This window comes from Trichoderma asperellum, chromosome 1, assembly GCF_020647865.1.
Source record: "Trichoderma asperellum chromosome 1, complete sequence".
Lineage (NCBI taxonomy): Eukaryota > Fungi > Ascomycota > Sordariomycetes > Hypocreales > Hypocreaceae > Trichoderma > Trichoderma asperellum.
The window spans coordinates 573,879-594,568 of NC_089415.1; the positions used below are offsets into that span (position 1 = coordinate 573,879).

The following is a 20,690-nucleotide window of genomic DNA, read 5'->3' on the forward strand; positions in this document are numbered from 1 at the left end:
TTGGGCTTGATCAATCACTTTAATTTCTAGACTTCATCCAAAAAATTCTTGTAACTGAGCATGAATGCCTTTCATTTTACACTAACATGCCTACTCTCCGACAACCATAATGTTCCTCCCAGACATTACTCTGGCTCTTGAACAGTGGCTATGATCCTTTTAACCCTTGTTTACTTGCTTGTTCTATTCTTCAATGGATGTCAGCTTTTGAATCAGCAAAGTAACTTGGAGGAATTACCTTTAATTTTGTCCTTTCTTCTTCTGTCTGGCACTGGGTGGAATGGGCAATTTGTGGCCAACGGCTGGTCCGATAAATGGCGATCCTTCTGCCGAAATACCCCAAGTCTGAGTAATCGTGGTGCTGTCTGACACAGGCAATTCGCCATAGACAGTGTTAGCCGTCTCGCCAGTACCATCCTGGAACGCGGTATAACTCGGCTCGGTGGTCAGAACAGTCAGAGGTTGAGCGGCAGTGTAGACGATGGTACCCGAGCCAGAGCTGAAGACGCCGTCGTTTCCATCGTAGTCGCCGACGATGTTGAGCGTTAATGCGGAAATCGGGGATTCATATGCGGAAGTGATCCTGTCATTGGTACCGTAGACATCAAGGTCGGTCAAAGTTACGGATGTAGAAACAGCCTGGCCACCTGGAGGTGTATAAACATAAGTAACACCGGTGATGACATTCTTAGAGTTGAAGGTAGGAACAATATTGATACTGGCACCGGCAGGAATCTGATTAGCCTTGGGGAGGGTAGTAATTGTGGATTCGTCATTGATAATTTGGGCATATGTGCCGTCAGGCACTGTTCCCTCCCAGTTGTCAATGATGCCATAAAGGGTCCGGTCACCGGGCTGCGAGAAGACTACATATTGTTGCCAGTTGGGGGTGGTGCTTGGGGCACCTGAAAGCTCCTCTACCAACATATATGAGTTAGCATTTTCCTATGCATAGAAGTTCCAGGGGCGTGTAGATTGACATGGAGTATATAAGTAGAAACGAAAGGATATGGGGGAGTCTAAATGGTGCTTACGGGCATAACCGTTGAGTTGAAAGCCAAAACCGTTTGAGGTAGAGATGAGTGGCTCGGCGAAAGTTATCTCAACGTTGAGGCCAGTAATAGCATTTCCTCCATCCGCAAGGAAGTAGTTGAAATTGCTGCCTAAGCCTTGTGAGGGAGGTGCCACAGACATTGTTGTATTCTATTTAAGATGTGTTAGTGATATTTCTATCTACTGCCAATGGTCCCCTTGGGCCAAGCATGAATTTAAGTTGAATGTGAATCAACTATAAGGTGCACACCTAAATGTGGATTTTCCTCTGAAGTTTGTGATAGGACGGAATCGTTGAAACTCGATGGTTTAGACACAGGCAAACTAAATTGAAAAAAAGAGTCCTTTGCTCAAGCTTGTTCGAGTGAAGGAATTGCAAGAGGATAATGGATAGGAAAGCTTTGAACAAACGTCTACATTGCACCTTTTATGCCATTCGTAGTATCTGTCTCATCCTCATAACTACCTTTGAAGCCTAAATCACGTACCAAGTCTAAGTGCAGCGAGTTGCCTATTTCGGAAGTCTTATCACAATACCATCGTAATCCAAACAAATCTCGATTACTACGTTCCTAATTGAGATACCACTCCCGTTCTCCAGCCACATGAGTAGCGCTCGGCTTTAAAACCTCCCCTCGATGGCTTGCGATCGGTGCTGTACGGGAAGTTGATTGCCTGGTTGATTCGTGATCAGGTATCGCTGGAGTCATGGTATATCACCTCGCCCGACGCTAGTAATAAACATCCCCTGTATGGTTAGCACAATCAGTATATTTAGGCTGCGACATAGGTATCTCAACAGCTACAATATGGTGTGTTTCCAACTGTAAATGGCTTGTCATTACGGGTTCGTAGAGAGCTAGAGACTATGACCAAACCACCTTTGAGCTTTAGTGGTGGTGGCAAGAAGGGTCTGATTCAGAAAGATATTGGACTTGGAAGTCAACAGAAAAGATCATAATTTCACGAGGCACGGGCCAACAAAGCAGACCCAAATGCTGCACTAGCTCAAATCAAGCTTTGATAGAAAATATTAGGCTTGCAATATTCCTGTGGCTGGCTAAGACTTTCTATGACATGATCAAACTATGTAGAACAGAGATTAGATTGTTTCAAGTTGCGGCATTACCATCTGGGGGATGCGGTGCTGATGACAATGCTGATGGTAATGCCGTGATTCTAACTAAAATTCTCTCATTAAAATTGTACTATCAGCAAAATGAAGCCTTGATGGCACAATATGCATTTGCTTTCGTGTCAAAAGTTCTTTCTGGGACCTCGTGTAGCATATGCAGAGAAGAGGAGAATTGCCCGGCGTCATCGTCGGAGCAAAGGTCGTAATGAGCTAGATGAAATACTCTGCGGCTACCAATATGAGTGAACTAGACTCTTTCCGACGGCTATGAGTGAATCACGAACTTTTGAAGCAGAAGTGCCATTTTTCAAACCAGATGCAAGCTCTTTGATATGCATCTTTAATGGGAAAGTGCATACCTAGATGGGCCCCAGAAGCTGTCTTAATGCGAGATTCGGGAATCCGCCGTGTGGCGCAGTATTCATGTGCTAGCTACTCAATGCTCGACCCCACTAACATCACCACTCGTTTGTTGTGGGGGCTCTCGGTATCTTCGGTCCTCCTTCCGTAAGCTCGAGATTGGTTATGAGAGAGAGACATCGGCTTTGCTCCGTGACAGGCGCGGGCTTCTCTCATTCATTTCACCCGCCTACGCACAGTTTGATGCTGTTCGGGGCAATATCTTGGCCCTGAAATGGATCGACAGCGCAATGATACTGGATGGACCCCGCCTCGCAGAGACGGCACTAGTCCATCCCTTCCTTCAACAGTCGACGGTAGCAGGAATAGGAACCTTGGATCAGACCGTCGGCGACGCGCCGCCATAGCATGCCGTGTTTGCCGGGCTCGCAAGGTCAAGTGTTCCAATGAGAAGCCTTCCTGTGCGGGATGCGTTAGGCTCGGCTGCGAATGCGTGTATCCCAAGCCCCCGAGAAACGGGCTACAGCCGTACGTATCGTGCTTTACTACCTACCATCTATGCATTAGTCCGGACGCTGAATGACAGCCCTCCAGTTCCAACGAAAGCAACTCTGAAGTTATCGGCCTTCTCCATGATATCCTCCAGAGGTTACCGCCGGCACAAAAGCATGAGAGAGAGGCTAGTCACGCCCTTCCTGTCATTTCACTCGCCTTTACAGCCGTAGACCATGTTTTTGGATGGCCAGTATTCGATGCTAATAGATCAGACGATTGGGCACCCTTTTGCGTCTTAGCTGCTACCAAGATGCAGGACTTTCAGCACAAGGCGAGCCCGGCCATTGGCACGCAGCAGCTGGACTGGGATGAAATTCCCGCGTTGTTGACGAAATTCCTGCGAATGGCCCACACCATGAATCCCATTCTGGACTGCACCACTCTGATGAGATACGGGAGGGCTGTTGCTGAACTGGGCCCGCAGTGGGACTCTCGCACGTGCCTTGTGGTAAGCACTCTGCAATCTATTTCATCTTTATGCCAAACTGTAACTCTATGGCGTCTCCAAGCAGCTGATTAATGAGAAATGTAACGGTGAATAGCTTGTTGCCGCGGCGCTAGGCGCAATTTCTAGCCCCTTCAGTTCCTTTCCTGACACGGTAGAGAGTCTCTCGAGCTCCTCATCGCAACAAGGCGGCACTGCGTCTCGTCAAAAGGCTCAATCATATTACGAGTACGCCCGGAGGCGATTTGGTCTGCTGGGCATTAGCCTTACGTCATGTCATTGCTACTTCTTGTCAGGAGTATATCTTTTATACACTCTGCGTCCGATAGAAGCCTGGCAGGCGTTTTCTCAGGCGTCATCGCAGTACACTGTATACTTGAAATGCCTGGCCACGAGACGTGTTACACAAACAACAGATCCTATTGATAGCGACCAGATCCCTGACGAACATGACTGTCATGATGATCTGAGACATTGCCTCGAGCAGCGGCTCTATTGGAGCTGTGTCAAGTCTGAAAAGTTAGTCCCGTGTCAAATATACCAAAGAAGCATGAGTGTGATGATAACAGACTTGAAGTGACATGTGCAGCGAGGTCGAGCTGCCCAGATCTGCTTTGCACGCCCTCAATTTTCCCTACCAATTCCCTTCCCCTCCAACACCGAAAAGCGTCGACGGATTGGATGATCGTCAATACTTTGACACATCAGCATCATCAGCCACTACTGTTTCGTCAGTGTCTAGTCATACTGTTGATATACCGGATTTTAAAGAAATCCATGAGAACTCGTGGTTCAACTACCTTTCCGAGTTATCTCTCTCTAAGCTCTCAGTCCGCGTTGATCAGGCGTTTTACTCGGGACCCCCGTCTGCATGGGCGAGTATGGATATACTCGACATGATAAGCACGGCACGAACTTTTGAGAAGCAGATAGAGCAGTGGCAAGAGACTCTTCCAGGTACCATTTCTTGCTTCAACAAGCCACTGAACCTGCCGACAGTCAGTGAGTTTCAGTTGGCGCCTTGGTTGCGATCCGCGAATATCAAGCTGCGCGTCTATCGCCCATTCTTGTATCTCCTTGCACACGGCCAGGATCGAGACTGGTCGATCAATGAGTCACTGACACAGCTGGCAGAAAAGGCGGTACTAATCTGTCTTGATCCGCTGTTCAACCTTGGACTGAGACATAGACATGCTGGAGCGTGGCTTAGGTGCCGTGATACAGCCTGCCGCGCCATGATACTTGTCTGTGCGGCGCGAATTGGGCTCCTAAGCAGGATGGCACTTGAGCAACAAGCGCAGGAAGCACTAAAGATATGCATTGCACATATGCGCTATTGGGAGGCAGAGGCAGAAGACATTCGCGTAGCTCGCCAAGCTCTTGAACGTATGATTTGAGAGTAGTACGCTACGTACACCAATGACGGCACTCATTCCACGTTCTGTTTCATTATTCTATTGGCCTTTGATGGAACACTATCTTACGTCTGACTAATTATGGCGGATCACTCATGCGCTTGGTCGCATCATTCAGCACGTCTTTAAGCAAGTATGCGCCTATCCAGTAATGGTTTCTTCATCATTTAGTTTAATAGGCCAATATGTATTACAAGGTGTTAGTATATGTCAATAGGAAGAGCCTGTCTTGGAACAACCAGAGCGGCCAAAGCTGGGGAAATTACAGGCTGGCAATTGCTGAACATGCTTTAGCAAAGAAGCAATGTTATGACCAAGTGCTTTGGCTATCAACATTGGCACGACGTCGCATATTGAGTTACTTGGAGAAAGAATGACAGACATGCTTGGAGAACGAAAGAGTGGCTGGGTGGAAACTGTTCAGGAATTAGTGTATAACGCATTTCGTGCGCCAATCGGTGGATATTGCGTTCGCCAGGATAGTTGGGCGATCGCTGAGGTGCAATAGTGAGCATCTTCATCTACAAACTTTTACTATAGAAGACACTTTTACTATAGTAGACAGTAGATATTCAAGGGCTCAGTTGTCCATTAGGATGAGCCTCCGCTCAATACTCAATACCACCTAACGTTAGGTGATGTTGCTAAGTGGCCTGTAGCGCTGATTGTGGATTGGCCAGCTTCAGCGAGACTAGGCAACATTTACACGGCAATTCGTGTGTTTCTCTCCCAATTCTCAGGTGTATATTCAACGGAGGACTCACGAAATTGTGAGAGCCAGTCGTCATTGTCTGCGATAGCTGGTCCCTAGTCTCATAATTCGTGACGGAGAATGGTATTAGTGCTCTTGCTTCCGATGCAATAAGATTGGAGGCATTGCTTTTGAGATTGTCAAGCAGTGCTCCCTTCCAATCCATCTTCAGCCCCTTGAGGAAATGGGTTTTGTCAAATGATCAGCACGCTCTTCCCAGCTTTTCATACTTGTGTAACAGAACCCGCATCTTGACGAGACATATATCCCTGAACTTTCCATGAATCAATATTGGGAAGATTTTAACGTGATAATCTATTCTTTCTTCATAGGTAGTAGCAGAACTAAGCAACCGAGATTGTTACGACATATTCTATCTACTGTGATCAAGGAACTGTGAGCTTCGCTGTTTTCTTTGACGCCCTTCCGCCAAAACCCCATCCGATCTGATGCGCAACATTGATCGTAACACCCAATTCGTCAGCCCACGCCCACACAAGTCCTGGGTTTTTCAAAAACATTCGGCCTGCAGCAATTAAATCCAGTGGCGTATCGCTAGCGTCCTGATCGCCGTTCTGGTTGCCATCAATAATCTTCTGCGCTTCCAGGCCCGTCTTGATGCTCCCCACTGAGCTTACTAGCATGGTATCTTTCACCGCCGCTTTAATTGCCTTTGCAAATGGTGCTTGATATCCTGGTCCGCCAATAACTTTCTGCTGTACATGATTTCCGCCACTTGACACATCCAGAACGTCGACTCCGCGTTGGGCCAGGAGCTTGGAAAACTGAACGCTTTCCTCTACGGTCCAGCTTGGACCGCCATTCCAGGTTGGGTTTGTATCGAGCCAGTCAGTCGCGCTGATTCGCACAAACAGGGGCATATCTGCAGGAATAATCTCCCTTGTTGCATCTACTATTTCAAGCGCCAAACGAGTGCGGTTCTCAAAGCTTCCTCCATATATATCCGTCCGTTTATTAACCGCTGGCGAAAGGAAGCTTGAGACCAAGTAACCATGAGCAAAATGTAGTTCAATTACATCGAACCCAGCGCGAAGTGCTCGGCGTACACCGGAAAGAAAATCGCTTTTGAACTGCGTAATCTCTGCCAGGCTTAGAGCTCGTGGTGTAGGATAGTGCTCGTTGAATGGCTCTTCACTGGGCCCTACCACGTTGGATGGCCAGCCGCCAACTTCCTCAGTAGCTGTAGCGCCAGAGCTGAGCCAAGGCGCAACTGTGGAAGCTTTGCGGCCTGCATGGCCAAGTTGAATCCCGATAAGAGCATTTTGGCTGTGTGCAAAGTCGACGTGCTTTTTCAAAGTGTCGATATGTGCGTCAAGCCAAATGCCAGAGTCCTCGGGAGTAATACGGCCATTAGCTTGCACAGAGGTAACTTCAAGCATAATCAGGCCAGGCTATGTATATGTCAGCCTATAAATTGCTAGGGACTCTCCAATAGAAGGCCTGACTTACACCGCGCTGGGCCATGCCGCCATAGTGGGCAATGTGCCAAGGTGTGTGGAAACCCTCGTGAGCGCTATACTGGCACATAGGGCTCACCCAAATACGATTTGGCATTTCTACACCACGAATTTTCAACGGTGTGAAAAGTTTGGGAACAGGGTTGCCGGATGATTGAGTGGCTGATGGACTGCCGGCAACGGGATCCTGCTCAGGTGTAAAGAATGGGACGTTCTTGGCAGCGACGTTTACAATAGGCGCGGCACACTTTGCGCTCTTTTCGAGGGCTGGGGTTCCAGACCGTGACACCTGGATGCCATGATGCGGATGAGAAATATGAGGATGAGAAAGACGTTGATTGAGGTATGCGGCCATCTTGTCTAGTTTCCGGATTCTAGGTTGATTTTGGGTAGAGACAAAGACAAATCAAATTATTTATACACAATGAATGCTTGAAACGAAAGTATTCTTTAGACGACCAGCAGCAGCAACTTATATATACAGCAACTCCATGGTTAATATGATAAACGAGACATATTGTGAGGTCATTGTTGTTCAACCCTACAGCAACAACACGGCACTTGCCGTAACGGGGCAGTGACGGCTTCCAGTGGATTCGGTAACTTCGGAACGTTAACCGATACCCTTTGCAGGGCTCGACATCAAGTTGGGCTGGAAGCTGTTGAAGGCCACTACTATGGGTGGAGTCTTTCGGCAGAGATACCGATAACACCGGGCTGGTTTGCCTGCAAACCCGACCTGCTTAAAAGTAACGAGGAAAGGCAGAAACGTGCTCCGTACAGTACTTAGAGGCCTAGTGCAATCAGACTAATTGGTAATGTTGAATTGAAGCCGCCTTGGCTCCTGTTCAGAATACTAAGCAAACTCGGGCAAACAACTAAACTCTACCTCTCTGAACGGCTAAATCTGTTAACATGGATAGTTGATAATTAAGGTAACTCATAGATAATTCAGTGATATAGAGACATAATTTGGAAGGCTTCAAAGCTGCAAAGGGTAAAGTTTGTAGCATGTGAATGGCAAATGTTAGAGTTGGGGTTTCCCTCAATGTCTCCACAGCAGAAGACATTAGGTGCAAAAGTGATATTATGTACGCTTCGTGGGATCAGAAGTCTGACAAATGCCAATTTTATATTACAAAAGCACTACAAATAGATATAAGCTTTCAAACATGCTTGTCAACCTTCAATTTAAGAATATGATCGAAGTAAAACTTAATTGGGAGGCGATCGGTATTCTCGGCGCCTCGCGCCGGTCGATTCTACGCAGTTGTTCCATATTTTTCAACTAACATTTGCCGCACTACGCCCTACGTCTTACGCCCCACACTTTTACGCCTGATCCAGGATTGGACATTTCGTTCTTCGCTTACTTTTAGATCCTTTGAACGAAAAATTGTCGGGCAATCGACAGGTTGGGTGTGCATTGATTGGAGGAGACAAGAAGATGAGAGGAAATGGCACAGTAAACCGGGCAACACAGACACTCCCCACATCGAAGCCAAGAATACGGATTAAAAGTGATATCATTAGATATAGATTTAGATAATTTCTATGTCCGATCATTCCCCCTTTTGCTTCTTCTATCTATCCTTTGCTCTTTCGGCAAGCCAAAGCGCAGGGAGATTAATACCAGAAGTAATATTTCAGATATAAGATAATGGCTTAGTTTTGTTGGACATCCTAATATTAGGAAAAACCAACATGCTTGGATTTCTGCCTCGTTGGGATATTGATAGTATGTAAGCACGATTCCTTTCCTGTCATTAGAGCACAGCCGAAACTAACTGCTTCGTGTTGTCAACATACCTTGAGTACTGGACTACCACTCTTCGCCGCCAATCAACATCCAGAGAGCGCCAGTCCCTTGCTGCTCTGTCTTATACAGTTTGATGATCCTCTCAGCCAAGAACCATACAAAACCGACATGGAAACCAAGATAGCGAATTGCGAGACGCACCAGGAGAAATATCCGAAAGCCATGCCGAAGTAAGGTCCAATTGGCGGAGCATTGTATTTCCTCCATAGACCGGACACGATCATAGAACGGTTTCGGTGTCGATGATACATCAGATTGTTAGTAATACGGAAGAATCACAGTCTGGGGGTTCTCTCTCAAGAACCGGCGCACACGTTTTCCGTAGGCTAGGATGAGGGTGATAACAACCCTCTATGCCAAAGGGATTTTTTTTTCCTAGGGAGAAAATAGTGGCCAATGATGTTTACTGTGTCATATGTCAGCCTGCCCATGTGTACAAGTTTCATCCATCTTCTGGGAATTAGGTTTGAACTGCACAGTTAAGTAAATTTTGGGATATCTTGCATCGAAGGAAACACTGGTTTTGAGGAAGGGATATAGAAAATGTATAAGCTCCATATACACAGCAATATACGTCAAGATCAAAGTCGAACTTCACAAATTAAGAAATTCTTCTGGTTTTGGCTTAACCACATTCGCTCAAGATATTGATTTTGGTCCCGTGTTCCTTAACCCCCTAAGCAAAATCTACGGCCGCCGATCAATATCAATATATCTTGTCTCATGAAAACAAAATCAAGAAATACTTCATTATTGGGATCGAAAGACCGGGACCTACTATCACTCAGCATCTAAAGAAAACAAATTTTCTGCTTTATGCTATTCAAACAAGAGAGTAGATAAGTTCTCCAGATGTAGGTTAGCAAGATCTACGCTGCTTAGTCATAGTTTGGTTGGCAGAGCCAAGATCACCATGGAGGCTCTCATCAGTTTAAATTACGGATTTATATCGCTAGGAAATACTACTCTCGGAAAGATCGTCTCCGCAATAGCGAGCGGGCTACCTGGTAATCGCCTTCATGTTCGCTCTGTGCCTCTCAAACTGAGGCTGAGCTGATGGTGGCAAGGCTTACTTATTACCTAGCTCAGTTTGTTGGTTGGTGTCTATTAGTGGAATTCCACGATTATTTTTGCCATATTGGGCAAAGATTCCGGAAGAGCCAATCAAGCCAAAAGACACTTCTCCACTGTGCAAGCTGCTTTAGGTATTAGCAACACAATTGGACTATTCAGTTTCCAAACAGGACATTCAATTCAATTGCCTGTAGACTTATATAAATATGCCAGCAATGTTTAAAAAACACATTCTATATAACATCCGAGTTTTCTTTTTCAGTTTAAAAAGCCAATTGCCCAAACATCTCGCTTCAGTATCCACAAGCCGACTTTTACAATGGTTATTTTGTGGCCGTTTGCGCTAGGCCTCTTCACTACAGCTTCTGCAATAGCTACCGGTTGTAGTGAGCTCCCAACGGTCGATTTGGGATATGAGTTGCATCAAGCCATCTCCTTTAATGTACAATAGCCTTTCAAAGGTCTCTCAGCAGTTACACTAACGAAGGTATACAGGAGACTGGCCAGTACTATAACTTCTCCAACATTCGATATGCTAGGGATCCTAGTGGCGACCTGAGATTTGCAGCACCCAAGCCCCCTTTGCGAAATCGAACATCTGTGCAAAGAGGTGAAACCAACGTAGCCTGCCCCCAGGCTTTTGCTGTCTGGTACCTTTGCGGCTTAGCCCAACAGAGCGGGACTATCAAGTCAACAAAGGATTGTGGCCCATCACTTCTACCACCTCCTGATCCTGCTGAGCGGGAGGATTGCCTTTTCTTGGATGTCATTGTGCCAAGATCCATATTTGATAATAGAAAAGGCAAACCAGCATCAGTCATGGTTTGGGTGTACGGAGGAGGCTTCGCCTTTGGAAAGAAAGGACAAGATGGCAACCCAGCAGGCCTTTTAGCACAGAGTCAGCAGGTCGATCCTGAAGGGCGTGGTATCATCTATGTTCAATTTAATTACCGCGTAAGTAGAAGTGGCAACCATTCTCATAAGTAAGTGTACTAACGCAAAATCATCAGGGTGGCGCATTCGGCTTCCTCCAAGGCCCCAGCGTGCAAGCCAATGGAACTGCAAATGCAGGACTTCTAGACCAGCGTATGGCATTAGAATGGGTACAGCAGCATATACATAACTTTGGCGGTGATCCAAAGCGTGTAACAGTCTTTGGTCAATCAGCTGGCGGGGGCTCCATCTTGCACCAAATCACCGCCCATGGAGGTTCTAATGGTCCCGCGCCTTTTCAAAAGGCCATCATGCAATCCCCAGGATTCCCGCTTGTGCCATCTCGGTATCAGCAAGAGAACTTGACTCAGCGCTTTCTTAAGCACCTAAACGTATCGACTATTGCTGAGGCACGACAGCAACCCTACGAAGCCCTCTACGCTGCCAATGTAGCTATAGTGGCGAACTCCAACTACGGAACATTTACTTGGGCACCAGCCCCGGATAATGATTTTGTCCCAGGCCTTCCGGGAACGCTATTGTCTGAAGGTCTCTATGACAAAAGCGTCAAAATTATGACCGGCTTTAACTCTCATGAAACGTTATTTTTTACATCTCCGAACAATACCAACAATGCCTTCTTTGTCAACAACCTTAAAACTACATTTTTGGGTATACAAGAATCCGTTGTCAATCATGTGTCAGAGGTTCTCTACCCCCCGATCTTTAACACGACTCTGTACAGCGACTTCTTCTCACGTGCTGAATTAGCCCTTGCAGAAAGCGCATTCACCTGCAATACATACTACCTGCAGAAAGCCTTTCGACAATTCTCCTCTACATACGGATACAGATTTAACATACCTCCTGGATATCACGGGGAAGATGTGCCGTATACATTTTATAACGGGCCAAATGGAGATATCAATGCGTCAGTCGCAATTCCTTTACAGCGACATCTAACGTCGTTTGCAATCAGGGGAAACCCAAATAAAGGTGCCCAAGTGAGGATGCCTGTCTATGGATCAGAGGGCTTGGTCTTGGATTTGACGCCAGAAGGTGAAAATGTGATTAGTGATCCAAGTCACAACGACCGATGCAGCTGGTGGCAGCAGTCTCTTTATTACTAGATCTGCGTCTGTTCTGTTGTAACACGTCACTTTTCTGGCAAGTCTGCCTAATTGAGGAACAAACCCTGCATTTACTTCTCAACAGTTAGTAAAATATTTTTAGATCATTAGTCTTTAGTTGTAATACAAATAGATATGTAACAGAATAGTGTCTCTTCAGACCACGATCAATATACATTTCACCCGCAGATGTCAGCCAGAATTGTTTAAGACGGATAGAATTCCCCGATGAACCATGTCTCGCTTGATGAAAAGCTAGATTCTACCTTTTCCAAAGCCGATGCCATAAATAGGGCCAGCTGTATCCCCATTTGTTGCCCAATGTAACGCAGTGTAGATGCAATCCACTCTCTCTGATCCTTAGGAGTTGCCCTCAGCATTCCTGACAGAAAGAGTGGCCAGAAAAGGAGATACCCGCCCGGTATTGGTAGCTTTTCACCATCTTCAGAGCATATAGGGTCACTAGGCCGGCCGTCGGAGTTTCGGTGCAGCTTTAAATGATAAGGCACGCTGTGACAAACTTCATCAGCCATGGCCTTGAGAACTCTCAGAGAACCGTGTAGTCTCTCCTTGTGCTCTCTAGAATTGCACTTCATTATCGCAGCTATGATCGATTCGTGAATAAGCAGACGGATGCATCGATAGCTATTCCACATAGATGCTATATAGAGATCTGGATATATGTCGTACTGTAGCATATAATCCTTAACCTGACCATTGGCTGACGGCAAGGAGTGATAAGACTTGAAAGCCCAAGATGCCGGCAAGGTCCTCCTCCAGTCTTCAAACATCTCATCTATGGGCAGCAGTATTGCTGATAGAACTGCCGGGCAGGTAATTGATTTGTGCTTAATCTCTGCGCGGGCAAGCGCCAAGCGCCCATTGAGCTCAGAGAATCGATTCGAGGTTGGCTCAACCTCGCTGTTGGCGCATTCTGCCCAGCTAGACCACTTCTGCAGAGGATGGGGAATTGGTTCCTGTAGTTGGTGGCAAGTCATGGTCTATCAATCATCAGCTGTTAATAGGCGGTATAGCACAAGAGACCAGAAAAATGCATACAATGATCCTTCGTAATTGGACAAACAACCTTGCAGATGTTTTGCCACCGTTATAGAACTGTCCGGGGCCACGAAGGTCTATACATCTGGCGGCTGCGATAATATGATTGCTAAATGACTTCATTGAGTCCATGTCGGCAGAGGCAATGACCTGGCAATATGTCAGCGGTGCTTGGGTTCAGACGGCGTTGAAGATGGGCAAATCCCACTTCGAAAATGCTCATGAGCATGATAGCACCCAGTGTTTCATCTGACCTCATCCGATCAGGATCGCTAAGATGAGCCTGGAGTTGGCAGATTGCCGTTCCATACAAGCCATATGCTTGGGATTTCCATCCCGTAGATTTCCCAACGTTTGCCAAAGCTGCAAGTCCCGCGGCAGCCGTGATGGTCCCTAGCGGCCCTTTATCCCTTGCCTGTTGGAGTAAGTCTGGTAGATATTCATGAATCCCCCTCCTTTGTACTGAAGCTGAAGAGTCAAATGTACCGGATACATATTGGTGGATGAAAAATGCTACGGCGCGATCCTGCAATGGAGGCGGCAGGTCATGGATTTGGCTGGTATCTGTCTTCTGACCTCTAGTCTTCACTGAACGCTTCCTTTGTGAATTTCTCACAACAATATCTGTCTGGTTCCGAAAGATGAATTCGGCGTGAGACGGAACTCCCGGACAAGTCCATTTGGCCTTCTGGCATTGGGAACACGTTGGGTGCCTCAAGTCACACTATAAGGTATATTAGATGCTTAACTACAGAGCCGCCAAGCGGCGTGTATTAGCCACGACAAACCTTGATCTTTCTCAGCTTGCAGATATCGCAGCCTCTGCTTGGGCCGTGTTTAGCCATATTAGTGGGCTACTCAACCTCGTGTTTACCGCGTGCGGCACTCAGAGACTTGGAAAGCGGACAATACTAGGGAGTGGAACACCCAAAGTGAGTGTCGGCGAGATTTCCGGGCCCGTCATTATATCCCTATTAAAATGGGCCTTTTTTTGAGTGCAGAGACCGAAATTGGCAATGCCAGGCGAGCTCCGGCCATAGCTCGCTAGATATACAGTACAGATGACTCGGAACTCAAGTTTGCGGTTGAGCTATCGCCTACTAGACTGGCGTGAATGTGGGGATATTACAGTGGAGTCTATGGCGACAGCACTCCCATGCTATCTATTTTGAACCCAACTGATTGGGTATGCCGGAATAGTTTCAGGTCTTGAACTAGCTTAGAGCGCCCGCAGAAAAAAAGACCCCTTATTAATATGGCCTAATGGACATAATTGACAAGTATATTACCCAGATTAGTGCTTATATTTAGATATGACATGTTTGTTTCTTCGGTATGTATAGAAATATCATCACAATACATGGTTGTCTTGTACTACATAGCCTTAGATCATTCAATTGAAGAACGTTAATTTCTTAATTTCCTGTAAACTTCACTTGGTGAACTAAGCATTGCATATTTTATTATAAACTCTATGGTAGCGTCTTCACTAATACTTACGTTGACCTCGTTATAAACTATGCTAGTTACATAATACTTATATATCATACTTCTATAGATACTTGATATAAAGCCCATGCTAGCTGTACCGATGATTCAATGCGTTATAGAGATGCTTGTTGGTGGTGAATTCATGGTATCCTAATTATAGCGTTGAGAAGAAAAAAAAAGAAGAAAAAAAGAGAGAGAAAGAACGAAAGAAAGAAGAAGATGGCAATCTGGCACGTTAATGTTAGAACCCATTGTAGTGGACGCTTCCTATCGAAACTGAACTTCATTGTACGTGGTGTGGCAGTGAGAAACCTTTCCGTCACAAGATTATAATTACACTGGCCATGAAGCGCCCTTAAGCTATAACTTGGCATGCATCTATGAAACCGAATGAGTTCTCATTGTATTAGTCCTTAGGCGTTCTCGCATCCAACTTTTTTAACTTTCTGCAGGTGCTCTAGAAATTGTGAAGCTTGAAGTTAGTAAGCATTCTTCTTTACAGAGTAGGGGGCCACAGGGTGTCTTCGCTACGTCAACTGCTGCATGTTGAAGATGAAGATATTCTTAATACAAAGTTTCAGCCTTATATGCATATGCGAGTTTCCTTGTAGATTGCTACATACTCAAACTTGGCACTTCCCAGTATATTCATGACCCGTTCGTCCTACTATCTGGTATCAATTACAGGTCTAGCACAGGCATCCAACATCCGTCTATCTTCTCACCATCTCTTCTCTAGGCTAACAGCAATATATATGCTGCTGAACAGCTATGTTGAGAAAAGAATAACGAAAAACAAAGGCAGAGAGTTTTCCTACCCGCAGTTTGCATCCAGTCTTGAACAAAAACAAAGGTATAATGCATTATACAATTTGTTGATTGCAGCCCGTTCACTCACTTGCAACCTGATCCCTAAACTCAACCACCATATCAAGATCTCTCCATTTTTCCCTCTCAATGTTCTTAAACAGTAATTCAGCTACGACGCCCTGCCCAGGAACCTCCTTAATCTCATCCGTCTCAACCAAGCCGACGCTCTTCGCCATAGCTCTCATCGACGTATTATGTTTCATAGTACCCGCCTCAATAATATCCGCATCCACTTCGTTACTCAACCGCAGCAAGACCTGCATGAGCACTTTTCCCAATCCTTTCCCTTGGACTTCAGGGCTTAGTCTGATACCGATATTTGCGACACTCGGCTTCTCGTCGGGGGCGGTGATCTCAAATACCCCTCCCCAACCTACAAACCTGCCCTCTAAGGACATATATACGTCGAGACCGTGGTGTCGGGTCCGGGACTCGGCATACATCCTCCGCATCCTTTCTCCAGGGATAGGCTTTGGTGGATCCCGAGGCTCGGTAAGAGAGGCTTCGGTGCTCTTCGGAGCTGGTGGGATAATTGCTCCTTCTGCAAAGCGTATGAATGCAGCTGTCTCGGCGGGTGTCAAGCGGATGAATCTAAGGTTGGGCTCCGGGCGAGAGGGAAGGGTAATAGTCCAGTCTTTGGTGAAGAATCTATCATCTCTTTGGAAAGGCGCCATGGTTTTTTTTCTTTTCTCTTCTTTCCCTTTTTTATAAATTTTTGGTTTCCTGGAGTAGAATGAGATAGGGAGCAGTGTTGGATTAACAAGTCTGAGGCACTTGAATGATGGAGTTATAGAATGTTATATGCCTATGATTAGAGATAAGCAAGTCGGTAAGGGATTTAGCCGGCAATTGGTGCTAGGCAACAGCCATACCAGTTCATGCTCCACATAAACCCAACAATTGGCCGCTACTTCAAAATCTTTGGAAGAGTGTATTTTAGGCATCTTTTTTGCAGTATCGAATGTTAGCCCATAGCCCTACTTATGATAAAACCAATAGTTACGTAGATGAAGCATCTAGACAGAAGTGGCTAGATGTGATTGTAATCGCAGGCAGCTACTATAAAAACTGGACACTATTTGAGTGCATTCGATCGACGGCTTCCTAATTTGTCCAAGACACACCTGTTTAAATTGTATAACTTCAAGGCAGCAAGTTGTCAATTTCCTATTTTACTTTTAGCAATCTTATTCCTTGCAGCCTATGCGTTATTACCTATATACTACTAGTCTTCTCATGGCTTTTGCGATTCAAGTGTCTTTACGCTTCTGGCTCTGGCTCTAGCTTATCTGCTTTCTGGTACTACACTCTTACATTTCCATCCATATCTTCCTCTACCGAGTATAAGCAATTTTATATTATGCACCACTTTTGGTTATGGCTGTAGCTTGTCTAGTTCTAGATCATATACCTCTATGTCTGGCTCATCTGCTTCTAGCATTCCACGGCACACAGCTACTATTGTTCAAATAGCCAAGGAGCCTAGTTACCCTGGAATTATGCCAACAATTGAATGCCCCAGGACCCAATGTACAGTTTAGCAAATGCAGGAACAACTTCCTCTCATGGAAATGGATAGAATATAAATCCAACATACTCTTATCGCAGAGCCCATATGTTTGGTGTTGGGCTCGGCACCCATCAACTCAACTATTCCAGTGTTGCGAATCGAGTTCAGTCTCAAGAATTAGTAAGTCTTCTCCTTGTTGGAAGCTACAGCTAGATGGACTGACAAAATTCAAGATGTTTGTGCTCAGTTGTCAACCTTGAACTTTGGCATCTTGCTCGTGTGCTAGATCGATTATGCATTTTCGCCTCACACAGGTACCTAGTTGCGCCTGGCGCATCTCAGTTATTATCTAATGTTGCTCTATTCTGCCGATGTTTAGCATTTTGATGTTCATTCCATAGACACCAAAATGGTTGGCATCGCATGATCGACCGAATGATTGTACCAATGCTCTGGCAAAACTTCACGCCACCTCAGTCGACAACGCCAAGATACAACGTCAAGATACAACGTTTGCAAAAAAGACACTGCAAGCGATTGCTAGTTGTATGCGATATTCAAGCTTTTCAGCAACTTGGGGGAATTGGTGCAGTGATTTGTACGTACTGAAACAAGCTTTGGGTCCTTTGCTGAGTTTTTAATTGAACTTCGAGATCACACAACTACCCTGTTCTCGCAAAGGGTTGGATTTGACGAAAGAACCTCGGCACCGATGGCGGGCTTTTAGCAAGCCCAAGTGTTCTGCCTTCAAGAATAGACTATGAGTTGGCGACTAACCAAGGCCGGTGGGCGAAATCCTTCATTTGAGACTGCGCCAATTCGCTTGTCTTCCTCAAGTTACCTAATGGAACCTCTTTGTCCTTAGTAACACGCAAACAGATGATTGTACAGATCACTCCAATTGCTATTGAGAATACTGGCTGGAAGGTGTATTTTGTCCATGCTATTCTCAACCCGTTCTGGGTGCCAATCATTTTCTTCTTCCTTAGTTTCCTTGTGCTCTACACTTAACACTTATTTTCGAGCTGTCCATATCAGTTGGATGAAGTTCCTTCAATTTAATCCTTACTTCCCTAGGACAACTATACGATCTTGTAACAGACTCAGCTAATTTTTTGCATGCTAAAGAGCATGTCGTCTTTATAAACTAGGGTTATACAATCTGTAAACAAACCAGATTCGATTGGGAAGCTCACAAACGGGAAAAGAAAAGATGGACAACTATCAGCTTAAAAAGCTGGATTTTCTAAATTCCAAGTAATGCGCCTTTCGTAGAAGATGCTAGTTGTGCTCGCCACAAGCGATGCTCATTCAAAATGTACATTGTGCCCTCACGCCCGAAACAAAAGTTGGCGGCACCGCCGTCTACAAGAATCTTTCCCAGCAACACACCGCCGGCTGACCAAATGTTGATTCCGTCGCCACATCCGCTATACACATTCCCATGAACATCACATTTTATACCATCAGGGATACCTGTGTCTGCCATGGCGAATACACGTCTATTGGTCAAGAATGGCTGGCCAGAGTAATTGACAATGTCGAAAGCATAACTTTTCTTCAAGTTAGCGGCGGATTTGAGACCCGAGACTAAGGGGAAATAGCCTATCACTTACATGTGCGAAGCTCGAAGGTCATCCGTAGTCCCATCTCCGTGAATCCAGTCAGTATCTGTAATGTAGACCGTTTTTTCATCTGGGCTAAAGCAGATGCCATTCGGCCTTCCGAATCCATCAGCTATAACACGAACCGAGTTTCGCACGGGGTCGAAGCGGTAGACTTGGCACGGTAGCCTCGGCTTTGGCCGAAAGCCTTGTTCAAATCCATAAATAGGATCAGTGAACCAGATTGAACCGTCTGAGTGAATAACTACGTCGTTTACCGAATTAAAATCCCTTCCATAAAAGGAGCTGAGCATCAAATGCGATGTGTACGGCGGCTTAGATGCCATGAATGCGAGGCCTCCTGGACGTTTTTGTGTTCCCTGGGCGCAGAATAAAACACCGCTCTTATAATTCACACCCCCATTGGCCATGGGCACTTGCTCTGGGTTGATTTCTTCGCATTGAACAGAGGTTCCATCGTCAGAGAGCAAGACGCGGGTGATTTGAATACGAGGTTTGTTGGTATGAGGGTCTGTAAACTGGTTGCTTGTTATGAACAATGAGTTGTCCTCTGGAATGAATACGCCCGCCTCATGTGCGAATGGGTACTCTGCGTTTTCATGTAACAGGTCTAGGCTTGGAGAGGCACCGAAGATCTCCTTAATCGAGTCATCAAAGACCACAAATGCTGAATGGTGGTTTGCCATTGTTTACAAATCAAGGCTCGCTAGGCCTATCCCTTTGGAATTAGTCGTTTATGCCTAGAATTTTCCGAGACGGTGTGAACCCGGCGATTTATTCAGAGCAGAATCTAGAAGACTAATGGAACGGTCCAGCGTGTTTATGGGCGTATTCGGGCTGTGGCGACGCAGCTCCTGACCGATTCATTTGCCGTGTAGAGGGTGTGTAATCTTCAAGTCAGCGAGCACTGCCCCCCTGCAAGTTGTACGCGATACCAACAACGACGTAAAGCCAATGCAGAGATGCATCTGATGACGGCGGTTGATACACCAAGCACGATTCAGGGCACGCGCTAGGGAAGGTCGTGAGCGTTCCGGCAAGCAAGGCACATTTGCCACTATACTATACCGTACAATACGAATGCCGACGTTTAATAACGGGCCCTTGTGGCTCCAACGCCGCAGCTGCGTTTCCTCCTTTTAGTGCACAATTGGCGGACTTGGTTTCAAGTCCGTCCGCCCAAAGCAATGCCCATCGGACATTATGATGGCGGCCGAACCGCGTGGCTCATTAGCCGGTCCTCTGTCTGTATCGGCCCTTTCGTTTTGGGCTTCTAGAAAGCTTTTGCTCCCAGGCCCGTGGGCCGGATACGCCGCCTTGCTTGTCTAGACAGCTTCAACAGAGCCTCTCCAAGCACGAGTCTACTAACATGCTTGACCGCCAGATGGTGCAATTCGCCTAAACGGGTTGGATAAGTAGGCTGCACGCAATCTACATACATATGGGGCTGCTCTCCCGTTGTTCTGACAAACATGGACGGCCACGGCTTCCCAATCAGATTAGCGAAGGAAGCACTGTCTACTGGTGAGAGACGGCCCGTGAAGCCACAGTAAAACGGTGTGAATTAGACAGGTCGACATGTCATTCCTTGGCGTCAACATCTAATGCCAATGCCTCGAATACCAGCGTTGCTGGCGTGGGGCACTAGACTAGTCTATATCCGAGTACCTTATTGATCCCTCAGAAGTGTGTCAAATTATGGCCATCTCTCAAGTCCACTCCGTGCAATACTGTATAGAGACTTCGCAACAACCGCACCAAGAGATTCCAAGCCGCTTCGAGCCGAGGCGCTGCAAGTTGAGAGCATCAAAGCCGACAGTCCATCTCTATATGGATAATGGCCTGGTCCGCATTTGGTAGTATTACCCCAAGCCCAAAAACGTGGCGTGTAACGTTCTGATGTCAATAAGGGTTAAGTTAGATTGCCGCCTTTCCCGAAGGCCAATTTACCCGTTAGGTTTCACCTTAAATCGCCAACTGCTTGGCC

General features: G+C 46.1%; 6 protein-coding genes across 7 annotated transcripts; 2 read left to right on the top strand and 4 right to left on the bottom strand.

Moving 5' to 3' along the window:
- On the bottom strand, positions 1-1,428 carry TrAFT101_000140 (uncharacterized protein). Its single transcript, XM_024904522.2, has 4 exons — positions 1,304-1,428; positions 1,035-1,203; positions 239-917; positions 1-188 (listed from the first exon to the last, which is right to left on the bottom strand). Exons 2-3 carry the CDS (start codon positions 1,192-1,194, stop codon positions 241-243), a joined length of 837 nt encoding a protein of 278 aa, XP_024755850.1. The 5' UTR covers positions 1,195-1,203; positions 1,304-1,428; the 3' UTR covers positions 1-188; positions 239-240.
- A 1,300-nt stretch (positions 1,429-2,728) lies between these two features.
- TrAFT101_000141 (uncharacterized protein) lies at positions 2,729-5,754 on the top strand. 2 transcript variants are annotated; one of them, XM_024901286.2, is made up of 4 exons: positions 2,729-3,076; positions 3,143-3,551; positions 3,646-4,067; positions 4,126-5,754. In XM_024901286.2, exons 1-4 carry the CDS (start codon positions 2,823-2,825, stop codon positions 4,943-4,945), a joined length of 1,905 nt encoding a protein of 634 aa, XP_024755851.1. In that variant the 5' UTR covers positions 2,729-2,822; the 3' UTR covers positions 4,946-5,754. The 2 variants fall into 2 exon arrangements, with proteins under 2 accessions (XP_024755851.1, XP_065982027.1); XM_066125930.1 differs by having other exon boundaries at positions 2,729-3,551.
- Positions 5,755-5,982: 228 nt separating this feature from the next.
- On the bottom strand, positions 5,983-7,597 carry TrAFT101_000142 (uncharacterized protein). Its single transcript, XM_024902130.2, has 2 exons — positions 7,185-7,597; positions 5,983-7,126 (listed from the first exon to the last, which is right to left on the bottom strand). Exons 1-2 carry the CDS (start codon positions 7,545-7,547, stop codon positions 6,101-6,103), a joined length of 1,389 nt encoding a protein of 462 aa, XP_024755852.1. The 5' UTR covers positions 7,548-7,597; the 3' UTR covers positions 5,983-6,100.
- A 2,807-nt stretch (positions 7,598-10,404) lies between these two features.
- TrAFT101_000143 (uncharacterized protein) lies at positions 10,405-12,148 on the top strand (the record flags this gene model as incomplete). Its single annotated transcript, XM_024901265.1, has 3 exons — positions 10,405-10,527; positions 10,581-11,039; positions 11,096-12,148. The coding sequence occupies 3 exons, from the start codon at positions 10,405-10,407 to the stop codon at positions 12,146-12,148; spliced, it is 1,635 nt and encodes a 544-aa protein (XP_024755853.1).
- Positions 12,149-15,293: 3,145 nt separating this feature from the next.
- On the bottom strand, positions 15,294-16,348 carry TrAFT101_000144 (uncharacterized protein). Its single transcript, XM_024904523.2, has one exon. It carries the CDS (start codon positions 16,240-16,242, stop codon positions 15,589-15,591), a length of 654 nt encoding a protein of 217 aa, XP_024755855.1. The 5' UTR covers positions 16,243-16,348; the 3' UTR covers positions 15,294-15,588.
- A 1,915-nt stretch (positions 16,349-18,263) lies between these two features.
- On the bottom strand, positions 18,264-19,638 carry TrAFT101_000145 (uncharacterized protein). Its single transcript, XM_024902822.2, has 2 exons — positions 18,695-19,638; positions 18,264-18,631 (listed from the first exon to the last, which is right to left on the bottom strand). The coding sequence occupies exons 1-2, from the start codon at positions 19,387-19,389 to the stop codon at positions 18,325-18,327; spliced, it is 1,002 nt and encodes a 333-aa protein (XP_024755856.1). The 5' UTR covers positions 19,390-19,638; the 3' UTR covers positions 18,264-18,324.
- Positions 19,639-20,690: the final 1,052 nt, after the last annotated feature.

Bases quoted from the DNA above. Each gene is read 5' to 3' on its own strand.
- TrAFT101_000141 (XM_024901286.2), top strand. From the start codon at position 2,823: ATGGATCGACAGCGCAATGATACTGGATGGACCCCGCCTCGCAGAGAC. The intron at 3,077-3,142 runs GTACGTATCGTG...ACAGCCCTCCAG, and splicing joins CCGAGAAACGGGCTACAGCC to TTCCAACGAAAGCAACTCTG. The intron at 4,068-4,125 runs GTTAGTCCCGTG...ACAGACTTGAAG, and splicing joins AGCTGTGTCAAGTCTGAAAA to TGACATGTGCAGCGAGGTCG.
- TrAFT101_000140 (XM_024904522.2), bottom strand. From the start codon at position 1,194: ATGTCTGTGGCACCTCCCTCACAAGGCTTAGGCAGCAATTTCAACTAC. The intron at 918-1,034 runs GTAAGCACCATT...ATATGTTGGTAG, and splicing joins TCAACTCAACGGTTATGCCC to AGGAGCTTTCAGGTGCCCCA.
- TrAFT101_000142 (XM_024902130.2), bottom strand. From the start codon at position 7,547: ATGGCCGCATACCTCAATCAACGTCTTTCTCATCCTCATATTTCTCAT. The intron at 7,127-7,184 runs GTAAGTCAGGCC...ACATATACATAG, and splicing joins GCGGCATGGCCCAGCGCGGT to CCTGGCCTGATTATGCTTGA.
- TrAFT101_000145 (XM_024902822.2), bottom strand. From the start codon at position 19,389: ATGGCAAACCACCATTCAGCATTTGTGGTCTTTGATGACTCGATTAAG. The intron at 18,632-18,694 runs GTAAGTGATAGG...CTTGAAGAAAAG, and splicing joins GACCTTCGAGCTTCGCACAT to TTATGCTTTCGACATTGTCA.
- TrAFT101_000144 (XM_024904523.2), bottom strand. From the start codon at position 16,242: ATGGCGCCTTTCCAAAGAGATGATAGATTCTTCACCAAAGACTGGACT.